Genomic DNA, 13,896 nt, shown 5'->3' with positions numbered 1-13,896 from the left:
CTGAAACAAGAACTCAGAACTATCAGAATACCACCCACAGAGTTCCAAAATGCGGTGATGGTCCTTCATTCAGTTCAACTTCCAGCATCATAAGTATATTAAGTTTATCTAAAAACGGATCTAAAATCTTGATTTATATGCAATTTGGATCTTAAGCATATGTTATTTACCTGCATACAAGTACATAATGCCTTCAGGAAAATTTCCTATGATAAACGTGAGTTTAACATTCCATGTGACCTTCAAAATGACTCATAACTTTCTCAATCTGAAACAATTTCATTCTAAAGTGGCAAAATGAATAGACTTACTCTGCCCCTGTTTGACTGGGTCTTTTCTTCACCCAGTTCTCATAGACCCTCATGTTGTTAGAATGGGCTGCATGCGGGCATTTTACCTACAAGATACGTGATTAATGTCAATAAGATTTACAATTTGAGTGAAATAGCGAATAAATCAATAAATCAGTCAATCGACAAAACAGTCAATGAATGAACAAATCAATCAATATATCAACATATTCATCACTCACTCAATCAATCAATAAATAAATCAATCAATTAATCAGAACTGATCTAGACATCTATTCATCAAACTACCTGAGCCTTTATTTAATTCAAAGTTATTGGTTTAATGTCACTATTTTACTTGGCAGAGCAAAATGCTTTTACTAGTTCATACTTTTATTCAATTCCCTTCTTAAGTATTTTATTTTATCAAGCCAAATTGAAATTGAAAATACTATACAATACAATAATAACCATCATGACGTCACAAATCCTAAGCCAAATGATGCACAATGTATGTATGACTGCGTGTATGTTCATTTACAAACTACACACTAGCCAGACTGAGGAGGCTGACTTAGATTTAAGCAAGATACTAAGCAAGATATTGCCCAAAATGGCAATTAAAAATCAGAATACTTTGTAAAAGACTTAGAATACTGGCTAAAGTATGAAATTGAAAACTGGGCGAGCTACCATTTACTTAAACAGCTAGCTTTACCCCTTTACAACAAAAATATCATACTTGTAGTTTATTTTCTATTCCGATAAAAATACACCGTACTAATCAAATTCAAACTATGATCATGACATTTATATTCAAGGATAGTTAAAATATTTCTTCTAACTGAAAAAAAATTGCTGAATTACCCTCTTGGTAGCATAATATATGATCTCCGTCAATAGAGGGCTCCCTGAAGCTGAGAACGTGTAATTCCCTTCCACGGCACCATCGAGGTTTATGTAGGCGACCGTTCTCTCTCGTAATACCTCAACATTTTCCTGTTTGATAGATGATATAATTATACCTTTTATGTTCCAAGATTACCGTATACGGTGTACAAATAATTTGTATTTCTTATCAACTTATATATCTTTTAAAACCAATATGGAGATTGGAAAAACAATTTTTTTGCTTTTAATTGCATTTCAATATCTTGATTGTATATCATAGGTCTTTGATTTTATCTTTCACATCCCATCATACCCCCCTAATAATCCTTGCTTTTTCTGTTTATTCTTCACCTTGTTTTGATCTTATCTAATGTTTTTGTTTCTTGATTTCTCCTCCTTTTTAAAAAATCTATTTTCCCCTTCTTTTGATATCGTTATTTGGTGAAGTGTTTGAAGAACTGCATCAAAAATAAATGTTTTGTATTGAATTTTGATTGCACCCAATTCAGCTTTTGTGCCATCATATGACAACCACCTACACCTTCATAACCACCCTCATCTTATAATAGACCAGTTCGTAGTTACATCATGGACAATTTTTGTCAAATGACCTTTCCTTTCTTTCATTATGATAGGCAGATTTCAAAGCAAGATATAATATATGCATGCCTACATAGCAGCGTGAAGAAATAGAATAGACCAGGTGACTAGAATAGCACACCAATGAACACACTATGAATGCATATTATAGCATGCTGTACTATGTACTTGGCAAACTGTGAAATACCAGTTGTTCGTGGATACATTTTTGTTCTTTGTGGATGTAAATGAAAAACACAATTCAAAAGAATATATGAATAATCAAGACACTGAAGTTGGTGATTATCTCATTAAATTTTAAACCACCATGTCACTTTAGTACCAATGACCTTCCTCTGATCATGCGCAGAATCTTCTCATCATGCCCAGAATGGAACTACGAACTGGCTTATTTCCTCAGTCTTACCTCCACCCATTCCGCTGATCCTATATTCCCATCATCTCCTGCGTCCCAGCTGGCTAGAATAATAGTCCTCCTCGGCCTCCATCCTACACAAAAAGACAACAAAATACACTCTTAACAAAGTAAACACCCTTCCTCTTCAAACACAAATGAACATAAATCACACTGTTCTACTACCTCAAACTATATCTCAGTTTCTCAAATTTTCAATAAAATCCAACCTCCCCCACCAAAAAAAAAAAAATTTTGGTAACTTTTCTAGTGTTTTAGAATAGAATAGAACAGAAAACAAAACAGAACAGAATAGGATAGAACTGAATATAGAAAGGAAATAGTTTATTAAACAAAATTCATACGCAGTAACATGATTTCATGACAATGATCTCTTGACATTTCAATAATAATTTCAACAAAAATGAATAAACAGATACATTCAAAATCAAAATAACACTTATTTACCATTATTTTTATAGAGTCCTCCAAGTACACGAGCAAGTTCCATCAAAATGGCTGTTCCAGTTCCTGGTTCTACTCCCCCATAGGTCAGTGAATCTCTGTGGTTTCCAATAATAACATATCGATCTACAAAGATATAGATTCAAAACACCATTACATGTAAATCTGAAATTTCATTTGAAGTCAAAATGGCTGATCTAGTTATAAGTTCTCCCCAGCAGACATATATATGTTTTCCATACATGTAATCCCATATTAATCTACAAGAAACAGAATTGATAATATCACTAGGTTTTAATTTAAATATAATTTTTATATAAAATGGCAGTTCCTGTTACTAATTCTACTCCCCCATAGGTAAAGGTCAAGTCCACCTCAGAAAAACGTCGATTTGAATCAATAGAGAAAAATCAGACAAGCATAATACTGAAAATTTCACCAAAATCGGATGTAAAATGATAAAGTTATGACATTTTGAAGTTTCGCTTATTTTTTCCCAAAGTAGTTATATGCCCAATTTAGTCACATGCAAATGAGAGAATCGATGATGTCCAACACTAACTATTTCTTTAGTTTTTTATTGTTTGAATCATACAATATTTCAATTTTTACAGATTCGACAATTAAGACCAACTTGGTTGAACCATAAAATGTTAAACAATGGTAATTCATCATGTTCAGGGCGAAATAAAATTTTGTTTCACAGGACAATGAGAAAATTGGAATATTTCATATTTTATATAATAAAATACAAAAGAAATAGTGAGTGTGTGATGTCATCAGTTCCCTCATTTGCATACCGACCAGGATATGAAAATATTTTGTGAAATTAAGCGAAACTTAAAAATGTCATAACTTTCTTATTTTCCATCCGACTTTGATGAAATTTTCAGTGTTGTTTTTCTATTTTCATTCAAATCCACTTCTGGTTGGGGTGGACTTGTGCTTTCAGTAAATCTCTCTGGTTTCCAATGATGACAGAATTGACATCACAATTAGATTTTAAATTTCATTTTAAGTCAACCTGACTGTTCCTGGTTCTACTTCCCACAGCTAAGTGAATCTCAATCTTTGCAAATAACGCCACTTAATTTTGAATTTAATTATTAAAGGACAAGTCCACCCTAACAAAAACTTGATTTGAATGAAAAGAGAAATATTCAACAAACATAACACTGAAAATTTCATCAAAATCGGATGTAAAATAAGAAAGTTATGATATTTTAAAGTTTCGCTTTATTTCACAAAACAGTTAAATGTACATCTCGGTCGGTATGCAAATGAGGGAAGTGATGACATCACTCACTCACTATTTCTTTTGTATTTTATTATATGAAATAATTTGATTTTCTCGTCATTGTCATGTGAAATGAAGTTTCATTCCTGCCCGAACACGTGGAATTCCACTATTTTAACATTTTGTGCTTCAGGCAAGGAGGTCCTAATCATCAAATTCGTAAATATTGAAATATTGTATAATTCAAACGACAAAAAACAAAAGAAATAGTGAGTGACATCATCGACTCTCTCATTTGGATGTAACTGGCTCATTCATATAGCTATTTTCTTGAAAATAAGGGAAACTTTGAAATGTCATAACTTTCTTATTCTACATCCGATTTTGATGAAATTTTCAGCATTGTGCTTGTCTGATTTTTCTCTATTGATTCAAATCAACATTTTTCTGAGGTGGACTTGACCTTTAAGGAAAATTATTACCTTCTCATAACTTTTCAATTCTTTGTCTATTCAGAATATCAACTTGCGACTTCCATGACCCCCAAAAAATATTGAAATAACTTTCAAGGGTAATTTTGAACTTAACTTAAAAATTTAAAACAATTTGGTTATGTTCAAATTTGCATAATTTTGAACACAATAATGATAATAATAATAGCTGGAATTATAAAGCGCTTTTTGCCTGAGGATATTATTACCTCGGCTTTAGCTCGAGCTACCATCATCCACACTCAGTGCATTCAAGGAAATAATCCTGCCGGGTACCCATTCACCTCACCTGGGTCGAGTGCAGCACAGAGTGGATAAATTTCTTGCTGAGGGAAAACACGCCATGGCTAGGATTCAAACCCATGACCCTCTGTTTGAAAGGCGAGAGTCTTTCAAACTACGAGACCACGACGCGCCCACGCGCCCAAGTCAGCATTAAACCATGGACTGAGCTAAAGTGGGCCCTGGAAAAGTTACCATTGATCCGATCAACTTCCAATGTATGGAGATTCATCGGTGTCATATTTTTTTCTACAGGAAATTTGTGCAATGGCCTTTGTAAACAAAGAGAAGTAGGGACATGTGGTCCAGTGGTTAGAGCATTGGACTCATAATCGCAAGATTGCGAGTTCGAATCCCAACTCTGCCATTGTCTCCACTTTGATAAAAAGGCCCGAGAGTGATATCTGTCGTCTATAACGTCAGCCACTATGACTGATTAACCTAGACGTGAAATGTTTCATAGGTAATTGGTCGTATACCAGCTTGGCGTTTACCAGCAAAATGCTGTCCTGCTGAGTTCCTACGGGAGTTACCACAAACAGAAACAGAAACAGAGAAGTACCCTCAATTTTCAAGAAAGCAATGAATGTATGACTAAACAGCATATCTAGAAAATATCTTTAACAAACTTGCATTTTAGATGTTGACGTTGCTTGCTTTCTAGAGGTTTGGGTGATTGGATCAATCGTAGCTCTTTGTAAGAAGGGGCCTAGGAGTGTGGTAAAAGTAGCTAATAGACTGACCTGGCTCTACATCTCCTTTGATCATCCCAAAGACATTTGTGATGGTTTCCGTTGTGAGGACGTTGTTGACCCTCATCTTGAACTTCTCGGAGTGGGAGTTGAAGCCGGGTCCAACTCTGAAGGTGTGGTTTCTAAGCTTGATACCCTGCCACTCAGGTGGAGCTGGTGGATAGGACATGTTGCTGCAAAGATAAATAACATTTCTTATAAGAATAAGGCTTCTGAGACCGAGGCATCAGCGCATACTTTTTCCATGTTCAGTTGATGAACTCGACACAATACGCCAAACAATTGCTCAGTGAGGGGTTACATAGATGAAGCAGGACCATAACACTCATACACCCCATCTCTTATAAAAAACTCCTAATTTTTGTATTGCATTTCTGAACTATCTGATCGTTCCATAATATCATTCATTTATTTCATTCATAGATTAAAAATTACATTTACAAAATTGTTGATAAAAAGATTTAAAAGCCTTTAATGTTGATGCTGCTACCACAGAGAGTACAAATTATACAAAACACCACAACTAAAAACATAACATGAACTAATGATGAAGCATGTAATATAAAAAAATAACCACGTATTATGGTTATCAATCAAAATTGATTATGATCTTTTGAAAACGGAGTGGGAAGGGCTACTTTCCCAACTGACTGATAGGAAGAACTTCAGCAACATGGCATGGCTGCATGCAATATCGCAAACGTTGACATCACATATGACTATAGAGGGAGGTAATATATACATCTGATTTCAATGTATAATTATATAAATTAGAATAGATCTACATGTAGTTGTAATGCTTAAATATCTGAATTCAGACCTGATAGAGGTGAACAGGTACTGATAATAAACACATGGTAAAAAAAAATCAATTTGAAGATTCCAGTGAAAAATAAGGCTGACAAATATTTAACACGCGTGAAACCAATCTAGAACATGATTAGAATCACAAACGCTAACCACAGTCATGATTACAAAAGCAATCATCATTACAATGATGATTCAAGAATCACGTGTGAAAAGACCCAAAGTGACACTCCTTTGGGAGATACCATATATGTTCCCCTTTCAAGACCCACACAGCCCTAATCTCATACTGGAGCAATATAAAACTACAGTACTCACACAAGGTATTGTCTTGCTTGCTCATAGCTGATGGTCTGTATGGGAAAGTCCATTGGATCGTTGACATCCTCAGAAATAGTTTCTTACAAGAAAAGGGATACAAAGACATGATACATAATCATTAATGCATTCCCCTACAGACAACCAATTCACCATCTTTTGCTATTTTATTTATAATCAAACATCCACCTTTCCTGATCATCTGACTATGAACACCACATTTATTTTATTTCCTCTGAACACAGTTTCGCTGAGAATCAAGTAAAGTGAAATTGTGGAAAACTTTTCATTATGTCATCACGCATGTAAAGATAAATTTTTTATGTCTTCATAGACAGGTACATGTAGTACCATGCATCATTTTGCCCAGAATGACCAGAGTACAGTCAACTTTGATTTTATAGTGACCATCCGAATAGAAAGACCACTGACCACAGAATGACCAAAGTAAATAAATCCTGATAGAAAAGACCACACATCTTTTAATAATAATATGCAACATTTATATAGTGCTTAATACAAATATTTCTAAGCACTGCATACCATTACCCCGGCTTTAGCACGGTTACATGTACCCTGATCGGGTGCATCAAGCATTCAAGGAATTCCTTCCGAGTACCCATTTACTACACCTGGGTCGAGCGTGGCAAATGCAGATAAACGCCTTGCCAAAGGACGCTAGTGCTGTGGTTGGATTTGAACCCCGGACCCTGTGGTTTACAGTTCGGAGACTTATCCACTGAGCCACAACACCTTTACATGTACACCCTTTTAAGACCAACATTGATTTGGTTTTCTTTGAAAAGTATTTTTTCATGAAACCTGTACAGGAATCTGCTCACAAAGACCACCAGGCCAGGGCCCGGTTGCATAAAAGTTACAATCATGGTAAATTTGCCAGCCCATGGTAACTACCATGGAAACGTGACCCAACGGCCAATCAATAACAAGAATGTCATGAAAGATATCATTGGATGGCAAATTTGTACTATACATGTAGTTACTAATTTATGCAACAGTCCCTGTTCTCTCTGGGGTAGTATCTAGTATAGAAAGGTTCACTGTAAATTGCACTACTTTATTAAAGCTCAAGCAAATACATGTACCATTAATAAGGCATTAAACAGTACTTCATCATAAAAAGTAGTTGCTAACTAAAAAAACACCTACAGACAATCCAAATTTCCCTTTTGCCATTCGCTAAATGGGTTTTCATTAAGATATTATGAAAATACACATTCTGGAGAAGTTGTATGTGTCTTGAGCTCCAACCACTGGTGAATAGTGTAAACCGTCTTCCAAAGAGAAGCGTACATGTAGCAACTTTCACATTCTTTATCTTGTAGTAGAAGTATGATTTTTTTTAAATTTCATACTCTTTTTCTTTTTATTTTCAAGTGCCTTCAGTAGTATTATGACTGATGGGTACACTCAATGACGACAGAGCTCCCTTTTCACAAACTGCGTCAATGGCAAGCTACAAGCTAAGCCCCTTAACTCAAGCATTTGATTGGCTGAGAGAAAAGTTGTTGTGGATTACCAAGTATCATTCTGCAATGCAAGAGACTCAATTCAGTTAATAACAATTTCAAAAGTTTCAATGACATATTCATTTTTCACTAGGTGCATGCAATTAAAAGTAGGTGTACATGTATATTGCCATCCATACTGCATAAACATTACGTATGTACATATACATGTAATAACAACAAATCGTGAAAATATTTGAAGATGAAAAAATGTATTTATATACCAACCAAGATGTGATCATGGTAATAATGGTTAGTACTACATGTACAACTGTGATTGTCACCACAGTAACTGAATGGGTTAAAGGTGAATGCAACCAAATGACCACAACTAATGTTGGAATCAACTAAAGGAGAATGAAACCATTGGAACAAGATAGCTTGTGTGAAAACAGAAAAATCAAAGAAACAGATCAACAAAAGTTTGAGAAAAATCAGACAAATAATGAGAAAGTAATGAGCATTTGAATATTGCGATCACTAATGCTATGGAGATAGCAAATTGGCAATGCGGCAAAGATGTGTGATGTCACTTGTGAACAACTCTCCCCATTACTTTAGTATATATTTCACTTGAATTGCCTCTTTTATCACATCTATCCATAGATCATGTGTTCTTTCTACATGAGGGCATGCAATACATATTTTTTTAGAATACATCTTGGATAAAGAGTTTGTATCATCATAAGAAAAAGTAAAAAGAGACATTTTGAGGGTATGTTATAGTCCACCAAAGGGAAAGTTGTTCATCAGTGACATCACACATCCTTGTTGCATTGCCAATGGGAGGATCTCCATAGCATTAGTGATTGCAATATTCAAATGCTCATAACTTTCTCATTATTTGTCCGATTTTTCTCAAACTTTCTTTATTCTTATTCTTTGATTTTTCTGTTTCTACACAAGCCTCTTTGTTCCAAAGGTTTCATTCCCCTTTTTTATAAAGGGATGTTATGATCCTGGATAATTGTGATTATTGATGATTTAAATTATAGCGATTCTGATTATAATTGTTCTGGTTATAACGTTTATTAAATATCTATTAATCATGAATGCTATATAAAATTATCACCATAACCATGACGGACAGACCATAATGATTTATTAGTTGGCAGGCAGAAACCCATGGTTTCTCAAAAGTTACTTCATATTTGCTCAAACGACAATTACTTTGGGCCTTACTTCGTCTAAGATATAGGCCAGTATTCTGAAGTCGGGTTTAACTTATACTCAGGTTTAAAGTTGTGGTTAAAGTATGAATAGCCAATTGTTACATAAATAACAACAGTAGAGATATCATATTTCAGCTTATTTGGCTCTCAAATCATTCATAATTGTCTCGGAAGTATAAATATACGATTGACTCCACCATTGAAGAATAAGGAAACAGCACAATAAATGTAAAAAAAAAATACAACTTAATAAAAATTTTAACACTTTTGGTTTCCCATAGTTTTAGCACAGAGTTAGACCGTGGTCTATAAAGTTAAAATCCTACTTCAGAATACGGGCCATAGGGTAAGGGTTGCAATAGGGTTTTATGTTAGGTTTAGGGTAGGGTATAGCAGAGCTGCCAAGTTGTATTTTGCATTTTCAGTATTCTTATCCCCCAAAATCAGTATTTTGACCAAAAAATCCGTATTTTTACCATGAGATAAATATGCCTGCATATGGCAAAGTTCGATCACTTGCGCCCCACACCGTCGCATACGTACACGAGACTGAAAGCTTCAGTCTAGATTTTGGTTGTTCTGCTGAACTGCGTTGGCTGACTCACCAATACATAGACTGAAGAATTTGGAGGCCCGTACGTACAGACAACGTATTAGCAGTAACGTTAGATCTAACATTCGACGGTAACCTGGTTTTTTTCCGATCGTTTTTTGCACATAAAATCATAAAATATCACATTATGAAAAAGAAATTGCATCCATATTTACGGAAAAATGTATGAAATTCAGAAATATTGTACCTTAGACCGCAGTTACGGCTAATTCGTTTCAAATTATGATCGAAACATCGTCATCTTCGATCCTTCTGTCGGTCAACGTAAGTTGCCATCTTGGATGACGTCATCATCCTTACAGACGTATTTACCAGTCGCAAAATATCGCGATTTGAGCCGCTGCTTTGCGCTTGTAAACTACGTGCGTGCGCTCGGAACTTGTCACCCGCATTGATTCGCCAGGATATCGAAAATTCTAATCGGAAAGCCTTGATGAAAGCATAACTCATTGAACGTAGAGGGCAGCAACACACGGAATACCTTTTCTTCTCTAATTTGTTTTTCCCCGTATTTTATCATGAAAAAGCGTACTGCCGTATTTTAAATTGATTTCCGTATGAAATACGGAAAAATCGTACTACTTGGCAGCTCTGGTATAGTGTTAAACCCAGGGTTGGAGCTGCTCATTCCATGAACGTGTGGAATTTGCAGCAGAGCAATTGTAATCGGAGCAAAAGTCATGGAACCCTCAAAATATGCTAAATGGGTCTAGACTTCCCTATCAAGACCCACTTGATTTAAAAGTGCCCATGTCGGGTCTATGCCTGCAGACTAATAAATCAGGTGGGTGTTTCATAAAGCTGTTCGTAAGTTAAGAGCGACTTTAAGAACGACTGGTGATCCCTTCATGCGGTAAGTGGTATGTTGTATTGGTGATGGTTTAGTGCGTAAGAAAGGTTCACCAGTCGGTCTTAAAGTCGCTCTTATCTTACGAACAGCTTTATGAAACGGCCCCCAGTACCATATAGATAGACAGTTGAGGCCAGAAGTTTACATACACCCAAGAAATTCAAGGAAAAGTTGACATGTGCCAAACATCATAAAATTTACTGTATCTGTGCTATCATGGCACATTTGAGAACCAAACAAATGAGTATATCACGCCTCTTCATTACATTGCTTTGTCATCAGGCTCTGAAAAATATTGACGTGTCATTTCCCCCCCCCCCCCTCTCCAAATATTCATATTTTAGACAAATAAAAGATGAAAACTTGACAAAAACATTTCATACATGTATTTGTGCTAGTTTCTTCTCAACACAAACATTTCAGATTACACTCTTTTTCTTCAGTGGTGACATATGATAGAAATTTAATATAAATAGTAATTTACGATGTTTGGCAAGCGAACAAATTTCACTGAATTCCATGGGTGTATGTCAAGCTTTGGCCTCAACTGTACATAGTTTAAAAAGACATGTATATCAGGCTCTGAGAAAGTATGGTGGGAATCTATCTGAGGTTGGTCTGGCAATTCCTGTTTTCCCCGAAGCGCCAAAGGAAAAACAGTTGCCAGTCCAACCAAGGATTAGTAATTCCCACTGTGCTTTCGAAGGAAACGGCCGATATATTTGTCTGATATCCCTCTTTAAGTTATTCTACGTGCAGATCTCGGTCCTTGCTGGTGTCTTACAACCAATCTGGACCAATTCTAACGTTGGACCAAGTCCTAGGCCTATCAAGCTATTACCGGTAGTCCGGTATGCTAACCAGTTACTGGGTAGGCTGCTCGCAGTATAGTATAAAATATATCCATTACACACAAAACAAACACAAATATGGATTGTTTATTTTCAGACACCATTTGTACCGGTAATTTCAAAATGAAGATTACTGTGGTTTACATATTGGATATATATACATTGAAATGAAATTGAATCCCCTATTCATGCAAGAAAGGAAATTCACTATTCATGAGAGAAGCGGAATTACCTTTAATGCCCTATGTGAAATCAATAGTGTACATGTATGAAGGATATACGGACTGCATGCAATGACAGGAGGTGGGCAGGGGAGGGGGAATCCCCTATTCAAGAAAGGGGAAATTCCCTAATCACGGGAGAAGCAGAATTACCTTCAGAGCCCTTTGAGAAATAGATACACAGCAAGCAGTTTCTGGATTGCATAAGAAGGGGGCATTACAACAGCCTCAACCTATTGATACATTCCTAGTGTGAAGAAATAAATGAAGTAAAGCAGGCTGATGTAAGAAAGTGCAAGGAAAGTTAAAGTTCAAGGAGGTGAGGCTATATACATATGTACTACATACATATTAACATTAAAAATGTTTGTTTACATTTTATTGTGAATATCAGAGCTAGACATTGGCTGAGAAGAGGAGCTTTGAACTATTAACAGCAAAGGGTTTTATAGAATAGGAAAGTGGCCTCTATCACTCTGGTATAATCAAAATGTTTTAAATGAATATGACACAGAAAGTCAAATCATGTGAAAAAAAATAGCTATAGTTTATTTTTTTTGTAAAGAATCTAGTATACAAGTTTGATGGCAAGTTCACACCACCGGTCAATCCAAAACTTGAAAGATATCATTTACTGAATATTGCAAAAGTGGATGGGCAGTGTGTGCAGCTGCATGTGTATGCATGGATAAAAGTGCAAGGAATATGCATGGGCCAAGAGATCCGGCATGAGTTTCATTCTCTTGTTTTCAGTTTTAACCAACTACGTAAATTCTTCATATTATTCAGTGAGTGCAACGATACCCCGTACGAGCCTGAAACCGACATGACAGAACTACATGGTAGTATATAGAGTTAGCATCAAGTGTTAGTCCACAGAAATTCTATTTAAAATAATGTAAAATATTGAAAACCCGTAAGTTTAAAACAGGATTAATCTCTTCCTCTAACCTATTAGTTGAGGGTGCACACATATAAAGATAGAAGCATATCTCTGATTATTTAATCACAGCACTCTGCCTTTGAATAAGAATGAAAGAAGCTCATAGTCGGGTGAGTCTGGCAAACCATACCTTGTAGCTTTGACGCTTGCGCTGAATCATTCACAGAACCGTACTCTATTAAGCAAAAGACGGAGTGGGGAGCAAAAGGTCACAAGTGCACATATTTAGAACAAAGAATTCAAGCTAAAACAAAAAGTTAATCAAATTTCTAAACTAAAAGAGAAAGAGGAAGGCAACTGACAATGAATGCAATGGTGATACTGTTGGTGAAAGGCTATGACATACATGTAGAAATAAATCTTATCAACATGTCCATGCTATCTCTTTACTTGGGGCGCTGAAGAAAAAAGAAAGCCTGGTCAATTTCATTACATATCAATGAATTACTTTAACCCTAATAAGACTGGGGGGGGGGGCTGATTCAGTCCCTCTGGTCACTTTTTGTGATAAATCCGCCGTGCAAATTTTTTTGACCGCGTCGCTCGAAGACTTTTTACTTTCAATTTACTTTCAAGTCTTGCGCAACTTTTTAGACCAAAATTGTGACCCCCAGGTACGCAGGTCCGGAATTACGCAACACTTCATACGTGCATGCAAACCAAAAATTGCCCAGAACGCAGAATCTTCTTCGGAGGCAAAATGACAAACATATAAGGTGGAACAACCATAATTTTCAACCACATTTACATGTATTCAAACGAACTATAAAATCCCTCATCATGGACTTCCCAGAAAATTTCTGAAAAGGTGGTACATGATATTCATACCCCAAAAAAACTTTAAGTCTCAGGTACACTTTCTATTTTGGTAACCCCCCAACTCCCCAATTGGAATGTTCCTAACGACAATGGACAGGTTTCCATCATTACTTCCTAATTCCTATAAATAGACCACAGGTATTCTATATAAAGGGAACAACCAAGTAGGAAACCTTGTATGGCAATCTCAATGTCTACTACTGAAAAGGCTTCATTTTAAATTGTATGTGTCTTGCAAATAATCCTTACTGTTGTGAGATAAACGAGGAACCAGTAACACATGGGTTCTGTCTTACAGAAAGTAGCGATTGAATCAATCAACTACGGAAATCCATCAATGTTATTATAATTCATGCGGGAAATAATTATGA

The 13,896-nt window shown here is 35.8% G+C and overlaps 1 protein-coding gene across 6 annotated transcripts in view; it reads right to left on the bottom strand.

The window, feature by feature from the left end:
• The window catches only part of LOC121427238 (N-acetylated-alpha-linked acidic dipeptidase 2-like), a 36,711-nt gene that overhangs the window by 6,251 nt on the left and 16,564 nt on the right, over window positions 1–13,896 (bottom strand). For 5 of the 6 annotated variants that reach the window (XM_041623545.1, XM_041623546.1, XM_041623548.1 and 2 more), the window contains exons 7-13: window positions 12,837–12,881; window positions 6,528–6,609; window positions 5,394–5,575; window positions 2,644–2,766; window positions 2,188–2,270; window positions 1,158–1,289; window positions 312–397 (exon numbers count right to left, since the gene is read on the bottom strand). In XM_041623545.1, coding sequence (XP_041479479.1) covers window positions 312–397; window positions 1,158–1,289; window positions 2,188–2,270; window positions 2,644–2,766; window positions 5,394–5,575; window positions 6,528–6,609; window positions 12,837–12,881 — 733 coding nt within the window. The remainder of the gene's footprint in view (window positions 1–311; window positions 398–1,157; window positions 1,290–2,187; window positions 2,271–2,643; window positions 2,767–5,393; window positions 5,576–6,527; window positions 6,610–12,836; window positions 12,882–13,896) is intronic. The other variant, XM_041623549.1, reaches the window with a different exon arrangement.

This window comes from Lytechinus variegatus, chromosome 14 (assembly GCF_018143015.1).
Source record: "Lytechinus variegatus isolate NC3 chromosome 14, Lvar_3.0, whole genome shotgun sequence".
Taxonomy (NCBI): Eukaryota; Metazoa; Echinodermata; class Echinoidea; order Temnopleuroida; family Toxopneustidae; genus Lytechinus; species Lytechinus variegatus.
This window is presented reverse-complemented; position numbering and strand designations above follow the sequence as displayed.